Here is a 22,543-nt window from a genome sequence, read left to right as displayed (position 1 = left end):
CCACTGTAGCTGAAAAGAGTGTTAACTTATTTCATTAAGTGCCAATTTGTAGAAACAAAATTCTATGTTTTGACATTGTTTCCTATCGTTGATTGAACCATATCCACATCATTCTCTTCTTGGTTGGGCTGAGAACTTTTCAGCACCTTCTCGTAAATTCTGGCTATATGGTCAAAAGCTTAGATAGGAATTATAAGGTTTATATTCAAATAATGTTATGCATTCACTGGCAGATGGTGAATGTATAGCTAAACTAGCCTTGGATTTTCAGCCCTCATATGGTTAGCAGTAAGCTGAAAAATCCATCTGAATAGACCAATACAGAATAGCTGCAAAGGTTACTAGTGCAATCTGATTAACCTCAAAGGGTCATTTTGAAGCAGTCCCCTTAGAATCAAAACTATAAAGAGAGGAAAGATCCCAGGTTACCTTCCTTCTGAGAAGTTCTAGGAGAAGAGGACATTTCTCTGGGTAAGTAAAAACTTTGCTCTGTGTTTTGTTGATTTAAATTCCGGGAATAAAGAGATAAAGAGAAAAGTGTAGGTTTATTGCTAAAGACAGTTTGAATAAAAGCAAATGCCCACAGATTTTATATGTGTTGGTTAGTTTCCATAGTTAGGACTCTGGCGTTTCAAGCAGGAGTAATGAATTCATGTTTGACTGCTATTATTTCTCCAGTCCTTACTTATTATCAGTTTCGGAAAGATCTTAAAACTTATCTATTCAAACAATACAAAATTTAATCAATTTTAAAATTATCATAAGTGGATTATTTTTATTATTTTATGGAATAATGTTTACAGTTTTTTACCTACTTTAGTGTAAATAATTTGTATTGTGCATATCTTACTTTGAATAAGTTAGGGTCACATTTTGTTAGTCAGTATTTTTATTGAATTGTGTTATTTTCCTTTATAAAACACTGTTATTTGGATCTGTATTTTAATTACTTGTTAGAATTACCATATTTTCACGCATATAACGCGCGCATTATACGTGTTTTTACAAACCGTGCATAACCTTGCGCGTTGTACAATAATTTTTTTACATAGTCCCCCCCCCGACGTCCGATTCACCCTCCCCCCGCAGGACCACTCGCACCCCCACCCCGAAGGATCGCTCGTACGCACCCGCACACCCACCCCAAAGGACCGCTCGCACACGCTCCCACCCGCACCCGCATCCCCACCCTAAAGGACCGCTCGCACGCACTCCCACCCACACCCCCACCCTGAAGGACCGCTCGCACGCACTCCCGCCCTCTTGCCCCAGCCAACTGCGGCACCCCCGACACGATCGGGGCAAGAGGGAGCTCAAGCCCTCTTGCCCCCCCTGACACGATCGGGGCAAAAGGGAGCCCAAGACCTCTTGCCCTGCCGACTCCCCAACTCCCCGACAATATCGGGCCAGGAGGGAGCCCAAACCCTCCTAGCCACGGCGACCCCCTACCCCCACCCCGCACTACATTACGGGCAGGAGGGATCCCAGGCCCTCCTGCCCTCGACGCAAACCCCCTCCCCCCAATGACCGCCCCCCCCCAAGAACCTCCAACCGCCCCCCCCAGCCAACCCGCGACCCCCCTGGCCGACCCCCACGACACCCCCACCCCCCTTCCCCTTACTTTTGTGTAGTTGGCCGGACAGACGGGAGCCAAACCCGCCTGTCCGGCAGGCAGCCAACGACGGAATGAGGCCGGATTGGCCCATCCGTCCCAAAGCTCCGCCTACTGGTGGGGCCTAAGGCGCCTGGGCCAATCAGAATAGGCCCGGGAGCCTTAGGTCCCTCCTGGGGGTGGGACCTTGGGCACATGGTCGGGTTGGGCCCATGTGCCGATGGTTTGGCGGTATATAAAAATAAACTATTATTATTATTATAGTTTTGCCCATAGTTTTATAGTTAAGCTTTGGGTTAAAGATAGAAACTTATGATCAAACAAATTTTTTTTAATTGATGCAAAAAACAACTATAATCATGAATGGCAAATTTAGGAATATAGCTAATACAAAGAACATCTAAAGTCCTGCATCAATTTCAAATTGTAACATCAGAAGACAGAATAATTGTTGTGATAGCCTCTAGAAGACAAAGCAGGGCCTAGTTCAATCTTTAAAAAAAATCAAACACAAATAGGTAAACTTAATTTACTAGTTTCTATAAGTTTATAATCCTTTTCCCCATAGCTTGAAATGGAATCTTTCTGCCTAGAGGTAGAAACTTAACTGTAATAGTCTAGAGCAGATATGGGCAACTCCGGTCCTCGAGGGCCGGAATCCATTCGGGTTTTCAGGATTTCCCCAATGAATATACATTGAAAGCAGTGCATGCAAATAGATCTCATGCATATACATTGCGGAAATCCTGAAAACCTGATTGGATTCCGGCCCTCGAGGACCAGAGTTGCTTATGTCTGGAGTATAAATAAGAAAGTAGCAGTGCAAGGGCTCAAACTTTCTATCTTAAAAGAAAAAGTTATTTTTTGTTTTTGCCAGAAGGAGAGCTAACAGTGCAACTGACCTGAATTAGGTGTTAAGGCTGTGGGTCCCAAACTGAGCCATGGCTCCCTGGGGAGCCGTGACTGATGTACAGGGGAACCACAGATTATTCTTATATTAGACATCTTTTGCAACCTTAAAAAATTAAAAAGTATATAGAAATAAAAATACTACAACAGAATCTTCAGGTTATCCATTAGTTAATGTTTTGATGTTTATGGCCGGTAAAACAATTTGTTTTCTGTTATCGTGTGAATGTAATCACCGTGGGGGAGACACTATGGATGTCTAGTGCTCATGCCTTGTGGCTTTGCGCATGGCTAGTGACCTCTATTTGAATATAAGCATCCAGCACGCCTGCCATTCTCTCCCTCCCTTGAGATGTTCTACTGCAACCGCTCGGCCCCCAGCCCCCTCCCAAACTGGAAACTCCCACTCATTCACTCCATCCTGTTGTAAAAATGAGAACCCTTCTGACCCACTAACCCTCCCTGGACTTACCTTACAGCCCTGCTGGTCCTGTGTTGAACTAGGGCAGGAGCAATTCTCCTACACTCATGCTAGTGTGGTTTTTGTACTAAAAATGGCTGCTGCAAGTTTCAGCAGCAGTCTGACGAGATTGATAAAACAGCGCTAGAAAAAATTTGCGCAGAGCATTGTTCTCTAAACTGAGCTTGAAGTTGCTTGCCATTTATAGACTGGCGCTTAAATCTGATTTCCACCCCAAGCTTTGGATGCGAGGATTTACACCAACTGAAACCTGATATAAATCCTGGCACATAAGTTAGATGTGGATTCTTGGTATTCAGTAATATTGCACCCATCTTTAATAAATGTTCCTAACCCGCCTATGGCTCTCCCGTGGCTAAGCCCCTTTCTGATTTGCATGCTATAAGATTTGTATGTGGATCTTTATAGAATAGCGCTTAGCAAGATGTGTGTGAAAATCCAAAATGTTGACAATGAAAACCAATAATTGATTGTTAGGACCCAATTATTGGTGTCAATTGAATTGTGCCAATTTAGTTGCATGTGCACCTTAGGAGGGTAATTGTTTCTGCATTAACCTGGATGAGGTACTAAGCATTCAACCTGCAATAAAAAAATAATAAGAATACCCCTTCTTGATGGAGTTAGTTTTGAGCTTGCCTTGTGTTAAAATCATGTATTTAAGCCCAAAACTTAACATATATTAGTAAAAGGGTCTCATAGTTTTGCATTAGAAAAGTATATTCATAAAAGACAGATTCAAATATGTGCAATTGTTTTGTCATGATGCATAATGAAAGAAAATATATGTTGTCACACAGCTGTCCCCTGCTCTGACCGGCAGGCGGTTTAGCTGTGCCGAATCCTGACCTGTCGGTGTGGCTTCCCCCAGGAAAGAAGAAGGCTTTTCAGGTAAAACAGACCTAGGCTTCTGCCTAGTCTGCCAGGCCACACTGAGATACGTTGCCAATAAAAGGGAGACACAATTCAGGTATGGTCAAAATCTCATTCTCAGGCTTTATTTGATAGAGGTTCTAAACACTATCAGCCACCCTTGTGGAATGCATAAATTAAGCACAAAACAAAAATATCATACAGTTGTCAGAATGGCTTGAGAACCAAGTATGGCATACAGTTCCAGTTCCCTGGACTTTCTCTGCTTTAAAGATAGTCCTCTTCACCAGGGTTTAAATAAACAGAAAAGCCATGAAAATAAACTTCCAAACAATGAAAGTAAACTGCATAAACTTATCCAGTAGAAAAGAATAGCAAACTTTAAAAATAAAGTTCCCCAGCTCAGGGTCCGTACAGATCTCTGCCTTGCACTCCAGCTCATCAGCATCAGCTGAGCTTTCCAGCCGTCGGAGCACAGCAGGGTATTGGATTAGCCCTTAGTTTTACTGAGGCTTTAACACAGAGGCTTCACACGTTCACAGATACAGTTCCTTTATCACACAATCACCTCCGGGCAGTCTCTGAGCAAAATGGAGAAGTTTTCCTTCATTCCCTAATCAAGGCCAGCTGGTCTCAGGTTACAGAGAGCCAGCACACAAACGCAGGTTAGAAAGACAGCTTCCTTGCTGCACTTCCCCTCATGGACTACCCTCCATTCCCTCTGGGTTATAGCCAGCTTCCAGAAGCAATTCAGTGGTGTCCATTGCCTCAGCTTTCTCAGAAGCTGGGCTTAGGCTTGGGAAGGCCTCTGCCATGTCCAGTCCTCACTGCTGTAAGGCTGAGGAGAGAGACTTCTCTCCTCACCTTCTTGCTTGCTTGGTTGCTCGTGCCTTTGCCTGGATTCCCCTGCTTCACTTCCATCCCTGCCTTCCTCTCTGTGATTCAGGGCTCTGCTTTTATGTGTGTCATAGCCCCATCCCTCTCTCCTAGGAGCAGGGAGGTTGGGCAGGAAATCCCTAGGGAAATAACTCTGGTTTCTCCGTGAATACCTTGCAGGACTAGGTCTCCACTTCTCAGTAAAAGTCCTAACAGGCTTACTGATGAACTTACTCTGATATGGCATTCTCTGTTGGATACCTTTAGGTTTGAACTCTTCCTGCTCTACCTCATTGTCTGAGGGGTAGTCAACCCTTTCCAAATCCTTACTTTTAACCTGGTCAGCTCTCCTGACCAGGGGCTATGCTCTGCTTTAATCCATTACAGAGACAAAGCTGGCTACAGGTTTGTCACAATGTGCATATTTATTTGTTCATTGATTTAGATTTATTTCTCTGTTTAAATGGCTTAAGATGGTTGCATCAACTCTTCCTTTGATAACTGCAGTAAGCCCCATGGGTAAAAACTACTCCTGGAGTCTGCACATATGTAGGCAGTGTTCTCCATTGCTTTAGGTACAAACTGAGGCTTTAATCCTTCTGAGAACTGGAAAGTACCTAGTGTACCTGAGTGTAATTCACCTGGAGCTATTATGGGAAAAAAACATGAGCTAAATCCAAAATGTAAGATGTAAAACTCATTTGCTTCAGAGGTGGAAAACTCAGCATCTATTGTTTAAAATGTACTCCAAGTTCTTATTAATGATATGTGCTTAACATAAGGTGGCCACCTTTATCTTTGAAAACTTGTCTCAGTACGTAAGAATCTTGACCAAAATCAGTAAATGTTCAGAAGAGTAATATTACCTCAGACTATACTGTATGTATAATTTGATAACAATGTGGTAACTCAATATAGAATTATAATTTTTTGTAACATATTTAACTCTATACAAAATTCAATGTAACAATATGTTGATTGTAATCTGCCTAGCACTCTAATTAATGAAAATTTGGTGGGATATAAGATTGACCACAAATTAAACTGTCCACCAGGAAGCAGAGAGTTTACTGATCAATTGATGGCACTGGTTAGTCAGGTTCAGTGGCCCTGAGGCAGTAGTAGAATGCCACAAAATGATTGTTGACCTATTTTTGATTAGAACCTTGAAATCCTATCTCAGAGAAGAACAAAATCTTGATCGCTTTAAGAGCTCCCTTAAGTCCTTTCTATCTAAAGATGTTTTTCAAACTTAAATATTAAATGTATGATGTTTCTTTCTAAAGAAACACGAACCTCAGTAGGCTTTAGACATTTTCCCTGGTAGCCCATTTTGTGTTTCCTTTGTTGGTTTTCTTTCCTATATTTATTGTAATTCAACCCCTGCCCCTATTGTATCATGTTGGTCCCTTTTGTGGTTTGGTATATGTTCTTAACTTGTAGTATTGTAGCCCTATTTTTAAACTGTACATCGCTTAGAAGTATTATAAGCGTTACAATCAAATTTTAAATAAACCTGAATTCATAACAGATTAGTGTATCGTCAATAGAAAAGTATTTGGGGTTTTTTTTCTTTCAAAAGATGTACTAAGGGACAGTTAGGGCATTCATGAAGGTTTTTTATGCCAATGATGGGTAGGAGGTAGGGTCATAAGACTCACCCAGTACTGAGGCTTTTTCTTTCATGTGCACTAATGCCTTTGGTGTTTAAATTTGACTATCTTTTGTGGAGTGATTTTGTTTAATTTGTGGTCATTATCCTCCTCCACACCTCACATTTTTGGTTAGTGGGATATAAGGTTGCACATAACATAAGACAGAAGTTTTTCGCAATGAAGTTCTTTTCTGTAAAGGTGATACACAAGTTGGCTATTTTTAGCATATTTATTGAAATTGCTCCTATTGTATAGGTAAATAAAATGTTCACCTTTTGAAAAGAGCATGATATTGTGTTCCTATCCATCTCTCAGATTTACAGTCCATTTATCCAAGACAGAGGGCTCCTCTTACTAAGCTGCGCTAGCGGTTTTAGCGCACGCTTGGCGCGCGCTTAAATGCCGTGCATGCTAGACGCTAATGCCCCCATTGAGCTGGAGTTAGTTTTTTCCGTAGCGCGGGGCTTAGCGCATGCTAATATTTAGCACACGCTAAAAACGCTAGCGCAGTTTAGTAAAAGGAGCCCAGAATCCTTCTCTTGGAGTATTACCAAAACATAAACAAAAATCAAGGATACTGTTAAGATGAAATAAAAACAATTACATAACAAACTGTACCCAAAATAAAACCTCATATAGCTAAAATCTGAAAATCATCAAACCCTAACAGCAAACCAAAAACTTCTAACATCACATAGGAAAAGTATAGATCAGACATGAGGGGAGACATGATCGAAACATTTAAGTACCTCACGGGACGTGTCGAAGTGGAAGATGATATTTTCTTTCTCAAGGGACCCTCGGCCACAAGAGGGCACCCGCTCAAACTCAGGGGCAGAAAATTTCATGGCGACACCAGAAAGTATTTCTTCACAGAGAGAGTGGTTGATCATTGGAACAAGCTTCCAGTGCAGGTGATCGAGGCAGACAGCGTGCCAGACTTTAAGAATAAATGGGATACCCATGTGGGATCCCTACGAGGGTCAAGATAAGAAAATTGGGTCATTAGGGCTTAGATAGGGGGTGGGTAAGCAGAGTGGGCAGACTTGATGGGCTGTAGCCCTTTTCTGCCGTCATCTTCTATGTTTCTATGTTTCTATCTTCAAACAATTCAAAGAACAGATAGATTTTAAGAATTTGCCTAAAAAGCTAAGTACTTTTCCTCCTCCCCTAATTCTTGAAAGCATTTACTCACTGTGGCCTGACTGGAAAGTCTTGAATCCAGGTAGGGATAAGGTGAACTATCTCAGCAGCAAGAATATTTAACAGTGAGCAGCTGGAAAATGGTAATTTAAAATGTCACCCTGGCTGACGTTCAAGCCTATGGGCTCCTTTTACAAAGGTGCGCTAGAGTTTTTAGCGCACGCACCGGATTAGCGCACGCTAGCTGAAAAATTACCACCTGCTTAAAAGGAGGCAGTAGCGGCTAGCGTGTGCGGCATTTTAGCGAATGCTAAGCGCGCGCTAAAACCGCTAGCGCACCTTTGTAAAAGAAGCCCTATGTTTCTGTGTTTACTAAAAACTTATTCCCCCCCCCCCTTTTTATTAATCCATGGTAGAGGTTTCTACTGCGGCCCAGAGCGCTAAATGCTCCGACGTTGCTCTGATGCTCATAGAATTCTTATGAGTAATGAAGCAGCGTTGGAACTTTTAACGCCGTGGGATGCGGTAGAAACATGTACCGCAGCTTAGTAAAAGAGGGCCTTAATACCCTTTCAGAGTGCTTTCTAAGCAGTTTACAAAATACTATAAAAACCAAAATGAGAAGGAAATACAGTATATGATAGAAAAGAAAATACATTGTCACTATAATCACAGCACAGATTTCTATCATCGTTGCCCAAACCCTTTATCTCTTTCTAAACTGGATATGCAAAACCAGCACTCTCTGGGCCCCTTTTTTTTTTTTTAGTTCAATAATTTTTGTTGAATTTTAGAACATACATAAAATATCAAAAAAATACATCAACAAATTGTAGAAAAAAGTGGCCTTAGCATTTGCTTACGGGCATCATTCTTGTGTGAACTATTTTCTGTTAATGGCCACACATTAATTTTCTCACTAGCACATGAGCCCTTACCACCACCTATTTTATCGGCAGTTAGGCCCAGATTTTGTAAATGGCACCTATATTGGCTGGTACCTAGAAAAACGGCGCTGGTCGTGTGTCAATCACGCTTAGGCGCCATTAACAGAATCGTGGCTACCAGCGCCTAAGAAAAAACTTAAAACCCATTCTTCAGGGTACTCAAAATAACAATATAGCCCCACTTTTAAAGATACATACAGGTTATACATACAAAAGAGCTATTCACAAACCCAAATCATTATAAAATTTCTCTTTATTATCACAATATCATAAAAATATAATAAAATCACTTTATCCTACAAATATATAATCAGTGATAGGAGACTCACAACCATATATCTTCATCCCTGCAAAAAAGTATGCTAATATCCTGTGAATCAATTATCAACATCAAGACGGCATGATCTTCTTTGTTGCCAATGTCCAAAATGGCTGATTATCAAAAATCCTCCAATTTCAAACGTCTACTCAAGTACTTGACAGCTCATAACAGATTCAGTTTGAATACAACAATCCAGTCCTATCACTGATTATATATTTGTAGGATAAGGTGATTTTACTGTTTATTTATGGGTAATAAATATTGTGATAATAAAGATAAATTTTATGATAATGATTGTGATTTGGTTTTGTGAATAGCTCTCTTGTTTGCATAAGAAAAAACTTAGGCGCCAATAATGTAGGTCAGGGTTTTAAAAGACTACATTAGTCTAGTCTAATCTTTGGTTTATATACCAGGTCATCTCGTGGTAGAGCTCGACTCGGTTCGGCACCTATGGCGCCTAAGGTCATCTCCACCCCTAACCTTGCCGACTTTGACCTTAGGCACTGATAATCACCATGCTGTAGGTGTGATTCTTCCATCTACCCTGGCAGGTGCCTAGTGGTGTTTACTTTTTTAAAAACGATACTGTCAGTTACTGTGCTGATTAAAGCCAATTAAAGCAATTAAGTTAGGGGACAGTAGACACAATCAAGGCAGCTACCAGCACCTAAATTATGGCACTGTTTACAGAATATGGCCCTAAGGGTTCACGTGCTAACCACATGCAAATCAGTTAGTTTGCAGCAATATGGCTGCACTTGGTGATTAGCATAATACAGGCTTACTCTCCGCCCCCCAGCGCTAAAAGTACAATCTATTTTTTTTAGCATGTGGCTAGTGTGCACTGATGCCAAAATGATCACTGGATGCCTCCTGAGCGTTCCACATTTAAGACATTTTAAGTTGCAGTAAGCATGCGTTAGTGCTTACTGCATCTTACTACAAGGATCCCTTTATTTGTTAAGTACTATTATTGTTTAATTTGCTTTTCCCAGGATATGCTGAAGATCTTTTTGGTGCCAGTATGTCTGTCATAATAAAAGTTGTAATTCTCTAGTTATTTAGCAACTAAAAATTGTGATGGGTGCTCTGTGTTACAGAAATGCTCAAAGGAAAGCCCAGATCTATGGTTTCTGCTTTGCATTCAGCCAGTCATTCGTGTACTTCGCCTATGCAGCCGGTTATAGCTTTGGAGCTTACTTGATGTCCATTGGAAGAATGAATGCCGAAAACATTTTCTTGTAAGTCTTGCATTTAAATGCAACATTTTTCTAGCACACTTTATTAAAGTAGACATTGCTTTGTAAGTAGACATTGTAAAGTAGACATTGCTTTCCCTCTTTAAAATCATGAGCTCATTCTTTGCACTTTAATCAAATACCATCAATAAACTCTTGGTTAAGAGCAGTTTGAATTGTTTACATGCAGCTGCTTCTCTTTAGGCGAGTGTGAAATGCAAGGTCTGAGTTATGAACAAAGGAAAGCCCCTTCTTGGCCTTTTGCTTGAGAATGAGAAGTCTTATTCCCCTATTCCTTAACTGCATGAGTAGTTATAGAATAGTACCACTTACATGCATAACTTTATTACTTAATTGGTTGTTAATTGGTGCTTAAATGATGCCAACTACAATAAATGTTCTTAACTAGCATTCGTTGGCAGTAATTTGCAGCTATGTGTGTAAACCTATTCTATAAAATGTTGGCCTGATTATCCATAGGATGCCGATTTCGGCGGACACCTAGGAGGTGGCCGCCAATCGCATATCAATCATGCATCGGCATCCTAAAGAGAATCGCAGCTGTATTGCTGAGCGGGCACCTTAAATGTAGGCCTGCATTTTGCAGGCCTTTATTTAAGGCATCTTTCTCGCACCTAAGGAGATGCATAGGGATGCTTAAGCTTGCCCAAGGCCATTTCCAGACGAAACCTGCTTTGGGCGTGCTTAAGCATCCCTACACATCTTCATAGATGTGCTACAGACACCTGCAATCTAGGAGTCCTTCATCACACAATTAAAAATAAAAAAGTGAGTCCCAATTGGCTGCCAGAGAGTGGTACGATGCCTACCGCCACCTGCATTCGGGACGCACATTTTGAGAATCAGGCCGTCTGTATATAAATTGTCTAGTGTGTAGCTGCAAAGGGGCAGTCACTTGGGGTAGGTCTGACTATTCTAACAAGCACCTTATAGTCTTCTACATTATGTGGAGGGGTTAATCATGTCACTCAACGCTACTGAAAGGGCGATCTTCTAATCTAGGTGCTCCCATTTACACACGTTACCTGCACAAATGTCTAGAATATTACATTACACAGCGTTAGTATTTATGGATCGCTAATATGCCCCAGGAGTTCAATGTGATTTACAATTTAGAAGAGCCTGGCCATATCCAGGGATTACATTATTTCACTAGGATTCATGACACAGATAACTTGGTTTGTGTTTGTGTAGGCGTATGATTATGGCATATGGTTTGGAGAAAAGATTGGCTGTATTTGGTATTGTTGTCTGGATATTACGGGTTCTGGTATGGGTGTCACTTTCCCGGTTTGTAGGGAGCTCAGTCATGTATCGAAATAGTTTAGTATCTGGTGGTCATATACTTGTTCTTATGTACATATGACTATGTAAATGGTAACAGAGTGCCTAAGCACTATTCTGCAAATACTCACTTAACTTGCACAGTGGGCCCGATTCTATAAATAGCACCTAAAATATAGGCACTATAAAAGTTAGGCGTACTTTATAGAATCACACCTAGTGGTGCCTAAAGTGGTCTTAGGCATCGATAGGCATCCTAACCTTAGTCACACCATATTTATGCCAGGGGTTTGTTTGGGCCTAAGTCCAAAACAGGCACCTACATGTAAAATACATAAGAACATAACAATAGCCTTTCTGGGTTAGACCAATGGTCCATAAAGCCCAGTAGCCCATTCTCATGGTGGCCCCTAATCATGCCCAATCACAATCTTGCCCCTAATTACAAGTTGAGAATTGCCAATTATCAACTTTTTAAATTAAGGGCCAGATTCTCAAACTATGGGCTAGATTCACTAACCCTCCAATCCGTATGCGATTGGAGGCAGGCCAACCGATTCCTCAACCATCTGCATGCAAATAGGGGCGATTGGAGACATGCCCCCAAATGACTGCATGGATCGCTAGAGCCCTGACAGTAGTGACAGGAGAAGCAGCCTCCTGTCACTGCTGTCAGGGCTTCTGACGGCTTTTTAAATATTTTTAAAATCGGGCAGATATTTTGCGTGTTTTACACACACAAAATATCAGCCCGATTTAAAAAAAAAAAAATTAAACCCCCTTCCCTCTCCCGACAAGTTCCCCTTCCCCTCTCCCTTCCCGAACCAAAAAATTGACCCAACGCGAGGGTCCCACTTCCAAAAGGCCTACCTCACCACCCCCGACTGGCCCACCAGAACCCCCGTACCTTTAAAAATGTTGGGAGCAGGAGAGGTGCCCAGTTCCTCCTACTCCATAGGCCTCCAGTTATCTTCGGGAGCAGGAGGAAGCGCAAAGTCCTGCTGCTTCTGCATGTCCGCGATGTAATACCGGCCTTAGGCCACGCCCCGGTGCATCATGTGATGCATGGGGGGGGGGGGATTAGGCCCTTGGAGGAGTCTAAGGAAGTCCCTGATTGGCCAATGCAGTGTCCCATTGATCGTCCTCCTTCCACCAGGTCTCTGAGATGCCTATTATATCTATCTCTTCATCCAGTGCTATATACTTCTTTGGACAGGAAATTATGTCAGAGTGAGGGCTTGGAGCCAGCATGAGCAGTGGGAGCCAATGAAGGACAGAAAGCTTTAAGAGGTACCAGGGAGTGTAGTTAAGAGACCTCCCCCTATCATTGGGAGGGGAGAGGAGAGTTGCTGGGAGTCTTCAGCTGGTGGGGCTTGGGAATCTCCGCCAGCCACATCACTATTGTGCTGCTGTTGAGTGGCATTCTGTCTAAGATGGCATCCAGGGTACTTTACACACCCCTTACTATGCCACAGATTATCATTAATCACCAATTTTGATACAGAATTTTGCACTACAAGAAGTCTTGATCATGCAAGCCAGAAAAGAATCATGCTTGGTAGGCTGTCTGCTGATAACACTTGATTGTTGTATACTATTCTATCTGTAGCTCAGCCATTTTGTGTACAGCAAGTTACCCTGCCATTAGATGCTGAAATGGCCTTCCACTGGATGGAATAGCTATATTTATTCCACATGCATAAATAGTTTAGGTTCAATCTGCAGTGTATTCTTATGGTTAAAGAACTGTATACAGCCCCAACAACTAGCATTAAGGTTAATAACTAACTTTTAACTTGCTTTTTCCCTCTTGAGGGTGACCCACAAGGATGCCCACTCTCTCTCCCCCCCCCCCCTTTATTTCTGTAACACATTAGAATCTCTGGCCACTGCAGTTTAGCATTATCCAGACATACCTGAGGTCAGCGGAGAATAAATTATCCATATGTGCGAATATTGCTATACCATTCTCCGTAGCACATGTCTTCTGGACCACTGAGGAATTCTCAGAAGTGTGGGATACAAAGTAATCTTATCACAAACCAGTGTTGCCCCTTAAGTGTATTGAGGTAAGAGATACAGCTTTATGCCTGTAATTGGTCATCCCAGGGTATCCTCTATCGGAGGGCCTGGTTTAGTAATTTTTTAGCATATGCCTGGGACCATGGCCCTTGAATTACTCTGGATAAAGTGCAGGAGCTGGTTTGTCAATGGCCTCTGCTTTAGTTCATCTAATGGGGTTGGCTAGAGGCTATAAAAATGATAGATTTCTTAAGCTCAATTGTATTTTGGGCATCCTGCCATTGCTGTTTCATCAATGTTTTTATAAGCAGACCTTTGTAAAATTCCTGTAGCACCTTAAGATTCCTCACACAGTCCTACATAGGCTTAAGGGAACTAAGAACAATGAGATGATTTGTATGAGTATCATCTGCCTTTTTTGGGGTTCTGTGTATCTGAGCAGTCTTCTTAGGTGGTTGGTGTGCGAGAGAGAATTAATGACCTCTATTCCATTTGAACCATTCTGGCTATGACATTTCCCTATACTCTGAGACTGCATCTGACACTGGCATTGACTCTGGAAGCTTTTCAAGTCTTGAATAAGCTGCCAGAAGTTAAGTGGTTGCAGACTGCCAATATGTCTGTTTGGGAGAATGCTGCTTTGTAGATCCAGTCTAACGTTTTTAATTGGTCTTGGAGGCAGGTTGGTCAGTAGTGTAGATTTTGGATGGCATAAAATTATGACTTTTCATTGTATTAAAGAGAAGTATAACTTGCCAATGGCTTTAACTGAAGCATTGTCTCCTTACCTCTGGTATTAGCTTTCAGGCACTTCTTGACAAACCCAGCTGTGTTGCAATCTGTCATTACCTAGATTGGCCTCTACTTTTTATAATTTGCTGTAACAGGTATGCTTTAAGAGAGATGCTGGAATTGAAATAGCCTGGGAAACACAGTGGTTGATGATGTATGGATAATATACTAGCATGGTGTGTCTCGGGTCTTTCTGTCTCACTAACACAAATTCTATTTTATGTTTTCCATAGGGCAATTTGGATTATATGTAAAGTTGCTAACTCTAATAATAAATATTGATTTTGTGCACAGAAAGTAGGCACTTTATCTCGTATGTTGTTTTGTTATGCCAATTTACAAGTTTCTTAAAGGTGGTAGGGATAAGATTTGTGAAGTGCCACTGATTAAGGTAGCTCCTCGCCAAAGTATGTTGAAATATAAACAATTTTTTATCTTCTTTTTGCAATAGTTTTACAGCTTATCCTGTGTATAGTGAAATTTGGTTTGTCTTGTGGCTAAATATGAATCATTTGCAGTGGAAAATCATGGTTGATGGAGGTCAAATTATAAAACTTGAGAACCTATGAATGCTTTCATGTAAATTGTACTAATTATTAAGTACATAATGTATTTTGTATTAATGCCTCATTTCTCTGTACCCTTCAGTTTTCTTGCTGTTTTTGCTATTATTTGCTTTGTTTTTTTTTTATTGATTTAAGCCCCTTATATCAAGCCGCATTAGGGTTTTTTATCGCTGGCCGTGGCAGTAAAAGCTCCGACGCTCATAGGAATTCTATTAACATCAAAACCCTAATGCAGCGTGATAAAAGGGGGCCTTAATATCGGTTTACATTTAATAAACATATTGCAAAATTATAATAACAATGAGGAAAAAGCAGAGAAGTCCATCAAATTAGAGACAAAAAAAGGGGGAAAGAGTAGAGAAGCTATGTGTGATAAAGGTTCCACTTTATATAGCTATCTTACCTGCCTGTGGGGACCAGAAGCTCCTGTTGAGCCATAACCACTGAGAACCAAATCAAAAAGATAATTTTTAAGGTCTACTTTCAAATTCTTACAAGATAACGTGCTCCAAAATAAAGAGAGAAATGGCCACAATAAAGACAGCTTAGTATCTATTGATGTTGAGATTTGGGTGGGTAACCAAGGGCATAGATGAGAAGCTCTGAGACCAAAGGGAACAATGGGGGTATAAAAATTAAGTAGGTTGGACAAGGAGAGTGGACGGAAGTCCTATCACCTAGAAGGAGAATCTTAAAATGAACCTGAAAGAAAACAGGGAGCCAACAGTTCTGAAGTAAAAAAGTGGTGTCACATTGTCAAATTTAGGTGAGTTGGAGAGAATCTTAATTGCTATAATTAAAAATTCTGCAGTTATTTGAGCTGAATGGACCTGATTCCAGAGTAAGCAGAATTGCAGTAGTCGAGGCATGACGTTATCAGCATGTGGGCCAGGATGTGCTAAGCTGAGAACATATCATAGGAAATGGAATGAAGACACAGGCTAATGGTTCTGAGCACCTGAGCAATCTTCTTAGGTGGTTGGAATGTGAGAGAGAATTAATGACCTCTATTCTATTAGAACCATTGCTAACTATGGCATTGTCCCCTACTCTGAGATCTTATCCTAGGAACAAGAGAAGCTTTGTCCAAATCCCATGATGGCTCCACTACTTTAGGTATAAATTTAGAGGTCGACATTCAGCCAATGGCACTCAGCATTTTACTGACTGCTACCAAAAATTCAGTGCTGGGCCATGTCCAGGCTCCAGCACTAAACTTCCAGGTTTATGGAACCAGTGAAACCATATTCAGTCCTTAACTTGCTATAGCAAACCACATAAAGTTAGGACTGGATTTTATGTGGTCCTATTTATGCAACCAAGGTAACCACATAAATAGGACCACATAAAATCCAGTCCTATCTTTATGTGGTTTGTCATAGCAAATGACATTTTAATTGCTTTTAAACGGCACAATCAATTATTGAATCGCTTAAAGGCAATTAAACCAATTAAATCCAGTACCTTGAGGGTACCTAATGGTGCTGTTTATGGAATCTTGGCCTAAGGGATCAATACTGAAAGCAATTTAACAAGGAAGAAGAGGCTCCTGGATGATTAAAGTGGCTATGCAGGGTTATCTGCTGATATTCTGCAGCACTCAAGTGGATAGTGCCACAGCGCTGTGTATGTCTAGCAGCACTATAGAAATGATAAGTAGTAGTAATAGTAGAATATTCCCTTTAATCAGCTAAGCTGAAACGGGCTGTATTGTGTGTATGTGTGTGGGGAGGGGGGAGGGGGGGTCTGCAGATGGAGCAACTATGTGGTTAAGTGCTGATATTCAGCACTTAATTGCATAATGTAACCAGATAAGCTGTACCACATAAAGCAATGTCCTACCTTTGTCTGGGTTCACCTACCTGTTTCAGGGCTGAATATTGGATTAACTGGACAAACACATATACCCAGATATTCAATGCAGGTGCCAAGACATGGCCCAGCATTAAATTTTGGGGCATAAAGCTGGTGGCAGCTAAAACTCTGCTCACTGACACTGGCTGAATATTTACCTTTAAGGTAACAGTAGATGACGGCAAATAAAGACCTGTATGGTCCGTCCAGTGTGCCCAGTATGATAAATTCATAAAGTATGATGTGATATTACGTACATACGCATACTTGATTTGTCCTTGCCATTTTCAGGACACAGACTGTAGAAGTTTGCCCAGCATTGGCTTTGTTGCTCAATTACTAGTGTAGCCATCTAATCACCGCTAAGCTTCTTTGGTTCTATGCCTTCCATATAGGATTCCTCTATGTTTATCCCAAACAGTTTTCAATTCAGTTACTGCTTTCATCTCTACCACCTTCCAAGGGAGGGCATACGATGCATCTACCACCATTAATAAGTCACTCAAGTCCACAAACAGGTGTCCTAAATTCTTATCTTAAATTTTAGATTACCTGTTTGTGGACTTGAGTGATTTATTTCCTAGCCTTTAGGCTTGTTTTCCCTTTATCGAGAAATTATTGTATTTCAATCTCTTATGGATCCCTTTACTGTACAAGTTTCTCACTTGGTTATATTGTTAAAAGCTTAGAACTAAAAATAATAATAATAACTGGACAAACAGATGAAGGCAGAGGAATAGATCTTTAGATAATGATAAAAGTCATTTTTGCACATTGCTCTTGTATTAGTTTCTTCTTAGTTTAGGTTTTATGAGACGCCAATGTAGCCTGAAACTCTCTTTTTTTTCTCTATAGGGTGTTCTCTTTATTGGCATATGGAGCTATGGCAGCTGGACAAACATTGTCCTTTGCCCCTGACTATGCAAAAGCCAAATCTGCAGCCGCACACTTATTTGCATTGTTTGAAAGAATTCCAGCTATAGACAGCTACAGCCAAGAAGGACAGAAACTGGTACGCAGAACTGAGGCTTCAGTCAGTTCTGATCCCTATTATGGTAGCTAGCTATACTGATCTGAATTTCTTCTTAGCAAAAAAATAACAAAAGAATCAAAACATAACAGGATAAGTAATACACTTACATTGGTTACACTAGTATTCTATCAAGAAATCTGGGTGCCCAAGTGCCACAGTAGAATAGGCTCTCAGGCTCGGATTCTATAAACTAGTGTCTCTCAAAATTTTTTTAGCCGCAGCACACCAAACGGAGCTAATGTTTTTCATGGCACATTATAATTGAAATGATAAAATTGCAAAACCAACAAAAAATACAATTTGAGAGTTATTTATTTAAAGTGTTTTTTTAAGCTATGTATGGATATTTGTAACAATGGTGAAACTAAGGTAGATAGAATAGAATTGCTTATCAATGTGATGGACCTGCTTGGTTTTTGTAGTGCAAATTAATTCAAAACGTGGCTCAAGTCGACATGAAAACATGCATTTCATCATCCACTTCCTGCAGCCATTCTCTTTTTATTGATTTAATTTCTGTCAGAGCTGAAAATCCAAGTTTGCAAAGATAAGAAAATCCAAAAAGTAACAAAGCCTTGATTGCTTTGTTGCTCAAGTTAGGATAACTATTGCATTAAAAAATAAAACGAAAATGACTTGCTGTTAGTTTTCCAAGGACCAATCATGTCAAAGAATGATGCTTTTCTGGGCAGTTGTAATCTTAGGCACTTAGACGCTCATAACTTTGACAGGCTCTTGCATACGTGATGTACGTCATCTATTCTAGTGTATACTTGTGAAGGGAATTTTTTTTAAATAAAGTAAAATTCTGGAATCTCTTATGGCACACCCAGAATCTCTTTGGGGCACATAAGTGTGCCATGGCACACAGTTTGAGATACACTGCTATAAACAATGCCTAACTCCTAGGGCCCATTTAGTGCAATTGTCAATCATCCGCTAGGCACCATTTATAAAATCTCACTTAGCGGCACCAAAGCAGTTTTAGGTGCCAGTAGGCATTGAAACCTTAAGTGCACTCTCATTTATGCCAGGGTTTTATTGACCTAAATGACTGTGCCTAAATTATGCCCAAAATCCACCCATAATCTGCCCCTAACCTGCCTACTTGCAGGTAGGCGCCTCAGTGTAGATGCTTACTTCGAAGTGGTAAGCGTCTACTAAGTTAAGCACCTACCTGCTAATTAATTTCTAATGGTTTTTAATTGTTTTATAATGGTGCTTTCAATTAATAGCACCAATTAAGACAATTAAGAAAATTCTGTTAGGCATCTAGATTGGCTAGGTGTGCCAATCTAGGGGACTAACTTCAGGCACCATTTTTAGAACCAGGGCCTCCCTGCATGGCACTGGGACACCAAAATGGTGGTGCCCACTTATAAAATTGCATAAAATTGTCCCCCTTACTCTACAGTGAGTCACTGTAGTGCATGTTAACCAAAGAATCAATATAAGTTGTCAGTTAACATGCATCATCAAGTTCAAACACTTGCTAAAAATGTTATTAAAACAAAAGTGTAAAACCAACTGACTTTTTTTTAAATTTGGGGGAAAGTTGGAAAGTGATCCAAAAGTGAACAGAAAATTTGCATATGCATTTCTTTTTTTTTTCTGCCTCTGCCTTCCTTTATTTATTTATTTATTTAATCTTTATTAATTTTCAAAACTAATACAAAGTGCCAAGAATTATACAGACATTAATAATCAACGTAAGCACTTAAATTCCATTAGTAACAATGTAGAAGAAAAAAAAACCCCTCCCCTCCCATCCAACCATTTAATCAAAAAATAAACCAGAAAGATATCTCCCCCCACACATCTATCCCATCCTGGTTATGTATAAAAATAAACAAAAAATTTAAACAAAGACAAGTATGTTGAAGTAACAAAGGATGTCAAAGGGCCCCAAACCAATTTAAATAATTTGTTATGCCCCAGCATATCAGCATTCATCTTTATATGCATTTCATTTGCACTGGTGAAAGGCACAGCCCCACTCCACTCTTCAAGAAATTCCTGCAAATGAATTAATACCGCTAGCTCCTTCCCACTTCCCAATACTACTCCCTAATACCTTCCCGATTCCCCAAAGCAACCTCATCTACTCCGTATCTCCTCTAGAAATTACCAGATATCTTCTTCATGTAATACCTTTTTTGTAATTCTTTTGTAATCTGCCTTGAACCGCAAGGCAATGGCGGAATAGAAATCTCTAATGTAATGTAATAACAAGGCTCAAATTTACAAGAATCATCCAGGAAAAATGGCACTCAGCACTTTTTGCCCCCTCACACCTCCTCTCAGGACACTTGCAGGTACCGCACAGACCCGCTGCTCTTCGACAAAATGTGGATTTATAAATGTCCACAGCCATAAATGCCCAACTACAATCATCTTCAAACAGCAAATACCAACATACCAAAACATTAACCATGAACATTTTAGATACCATTGCACACCATCATATTGCTGCATATCTGTTCTTATAACCAGCAACTCATCCGTAGATTGCCCAGTATATCAGGCTGGGCTACTGTCATTCTCCTGGGAGAGCCGTTCAAGCTGGCCCTGCATTCTCCCCATCCCGTTCAAGGAAGGGGCCATTCACCTGTCAGTTGTTGAAGTCATGCCAGATGGCCTTCCTGCCGTCCAAGTAAGGAGTCAAGCCTCTGAGTGTTTACATCACTTGCCACTTCTTTTCCTATCAACAAATGTAACGCTGTGTTCTTTCTTGGCCATATGCTGTGCCTATGACCCCACTATGATCACCCACTGCTACATTTATGGCTGCGATGGGTTTTCCTTGGGGCAGGAGGGAGGGAAATGCTGCAACACTCCCTTGATAAAGGCCGAACTGCAGCCTCCACCTTACCCTCACTTTCCCTACCCTTTGTGCCTACGTCCCTATCCCTGATTGGCCTCCCCCTGCCTGTCTCACTCTGCCCCTTCTCCTTCGTCCCCTCCTGACCATCCCCTTCACATTTCCCTCCCACAGGCAAAGGCCTTGGCCCTTTTGTCGCCACTGCCCTCCCTAAGACGATGGGGCATTTGTTTTTATAACTACTTCTAGTCCTATAATTATATTTACTGTATATCTGTGCTCTGTAGTGGTAGCATCACATTTTTAATTGAAATTTTTTTGTGTATTTGGAATACCGATATGCTCATTTTTCTCAACAGGACACATTCAACGGCACTGTGGAATTCCATGATATCTCTTTCAGGTATCCAGCTCGCCCCGATGTTCCTGTTCTTCGAGGTTTGTCCATAAAGATTCATCAAGGACAGACTGTGGCATTTGTTGGCAGCAGTGGATGTGGAAAAAGCACTTCTATTCAACTTTTACAAAGGTTCTATGACCCTTTTCAAGGACAAGTGGTAAGTGATACATGGGATACTGCTCCTGGAACTAGATAGAGATAATAGCAAAAGTGGCACAGACCTTGTGAAGGGTTTCTAACGCTGTCCAAAGCGATTCTAAGGTTACCTCCTGAGGAAGGATCTGGGATGGGCCCAAATATCTCCATGTCCTCCTAAAGGTCCAGCCATCAATGGCGCTGGAGAAAGAGTCTCCGATTAAAGTGCTTCCATATCCAGTACTGTAGATTAATCACACACAGGGCCAGATGTCAATTGTCCTTATATGATCATAGAGGGAAAGGATCCCCAACCCTTCCTAATGACTCAAGCTCCACAGAGCCCTGTGCTGCTGGTTAATCTGAGGGACTGTATGGACTGAGCAAAACTTTGCTTTCTAGGTTGTTTGGGGGTTTTTTTTCCCCCCACGGGCACAAAGTTAACATATTCAGTATTCAAAGACTGACATATCTCCAGGGAATCCAACTTTGCAGAGAGAGATCCTCTCAGTTTACCCTTACATTTTTGCATTGATAATCAAGAAATTACAAAATAGGAAAAATACAAACAAGATAAGGAGAGCGCTCTACACATCAGCATCCTACTCAAGAGTCATCTTGACCCACCCCTTCTCCAACCAGACTCTACTTTAATGAAAATATGTGTGTAAGAGAATGTGGGAGAGTTATTTTGGAAGGAATCTGCTCTTTGTTTTCATTTCCTTTGGCCCTATAGTTCAAGAAGTAGTATACCATTGTGTCACACTAAAGAGCTGATTGTGTAAAATCATTTTTGTGGGTGTATGGCCACATATGCATGTAAATGGCCTCATATAAAATAGCAATTGGCTTAACAATTCAAACCATGACATTATGGTTGGTACTTTGCTGGCAGGTATATATAAGGGTGAAGTTTTGGTGATGTGAGCAGAGTTTGCAAGTGCATGTGCAGATTATAAAATGCATTAATTAATGTGCTTACTTAAATATTATAGGTACAGACATTGACAACTGCTCCAGGGCAGGTGTAAATTATATATGTCCACCATATAAAATAGTACCTAAGTAGTTGCCTACTTTCTCTCTTATACTAAGGGGTCCTTTTACTAGGACGCGCTAACCGATTTAGCACGCGCTAATCGATTTAGCGCATGCTAACGATTAGCATGTGCTAAATGCTAAGGAACTCCCTGTTGTTGTCTCGTGAGACCACGGGAACTCACAGCACGGCTCTGCACGGGGAGGGAGTGTAGGAAGATTGCTCCTGCCCCGCGTCACCGCTAGACCACCAGGTAAGGTCTGGGGGTGGGTCAGAGCCAGCCAAAAGTTATTCGCGATTTTTTTTCCTATTCGCGGGCCGGCTCTGCCCCTAACCCCCGCGAATAGGGAGGGAGAAGTGTACTTGTTGGTCATTCTATGCTTGAAAATAAATAAAACTTTTTGAACTTTAAAAAAAGAATGCATCTTTTTCGAATGGATGTCTTAATGGATTAGAGTAATGTACTGAGAGGTCAATGACAATCCTTTACTCTCTTTTACTTTATTTTACCTTTGTT

At 40.9% G+C, this 22,543-nt stretch overlaps 1 protein-coding gene across 4 annotated transcripts in view; it reads left to right on the top strand.

Annotated features, from left to right (window-relative positions):
- Positions 1 to 22,543, top strand: part of ABCB5 (ATP binding cassette subfamily B member 5) — a 144,631-nt gene that overhangs the window by 96,532 nt on the left and 25,556 nt on the right. For all 4 annotated transcript variants that reach the window (XR_004538110.1, XM_033930910.1, XM_033930908.1 and 1 more), the window contains 3 exons: positions 9,922 to 10,062; positions 17,454 to 17,610; positions 20,812 to 21,009. Coding sequence is in view for 3 of the 4 variants with exons in the window: in XM_033930910.1 (XP_033786801.1) it covers positions 9,922 to 10,062; positions 17,454 to 17,610; positions 20,812 to 21,009 (496 nt within the window). In the remaining variant the exon portion in view is untranslated. The remainder of the gene's footprint in view (positions 1 to 9,921; positions 10,063 to 17,453; positions 17,611 to 20,811; positions 21,010 to 22,543) is intronic.

Source organism: Geotrypetes seraphini, chromosome 2, assembly GCF_902459505.1.
Source record: "Geotrypetes seraphini chromosome 2, aGeoSer1.1, whole genome shotgun sequence".
Taxonomy (NCBI): Eukaryota; Metazoa; Chordata; class Amphibia; order Gymnophiona; family Dermophiidae; genus Geotrypetes; species Geotrypetes seraphini.
The sequence above is the reverse complement of the archived record's forward strand: the minus strand, read 5'-3'. Positions and strand labels throughout refer to the sequence as shown.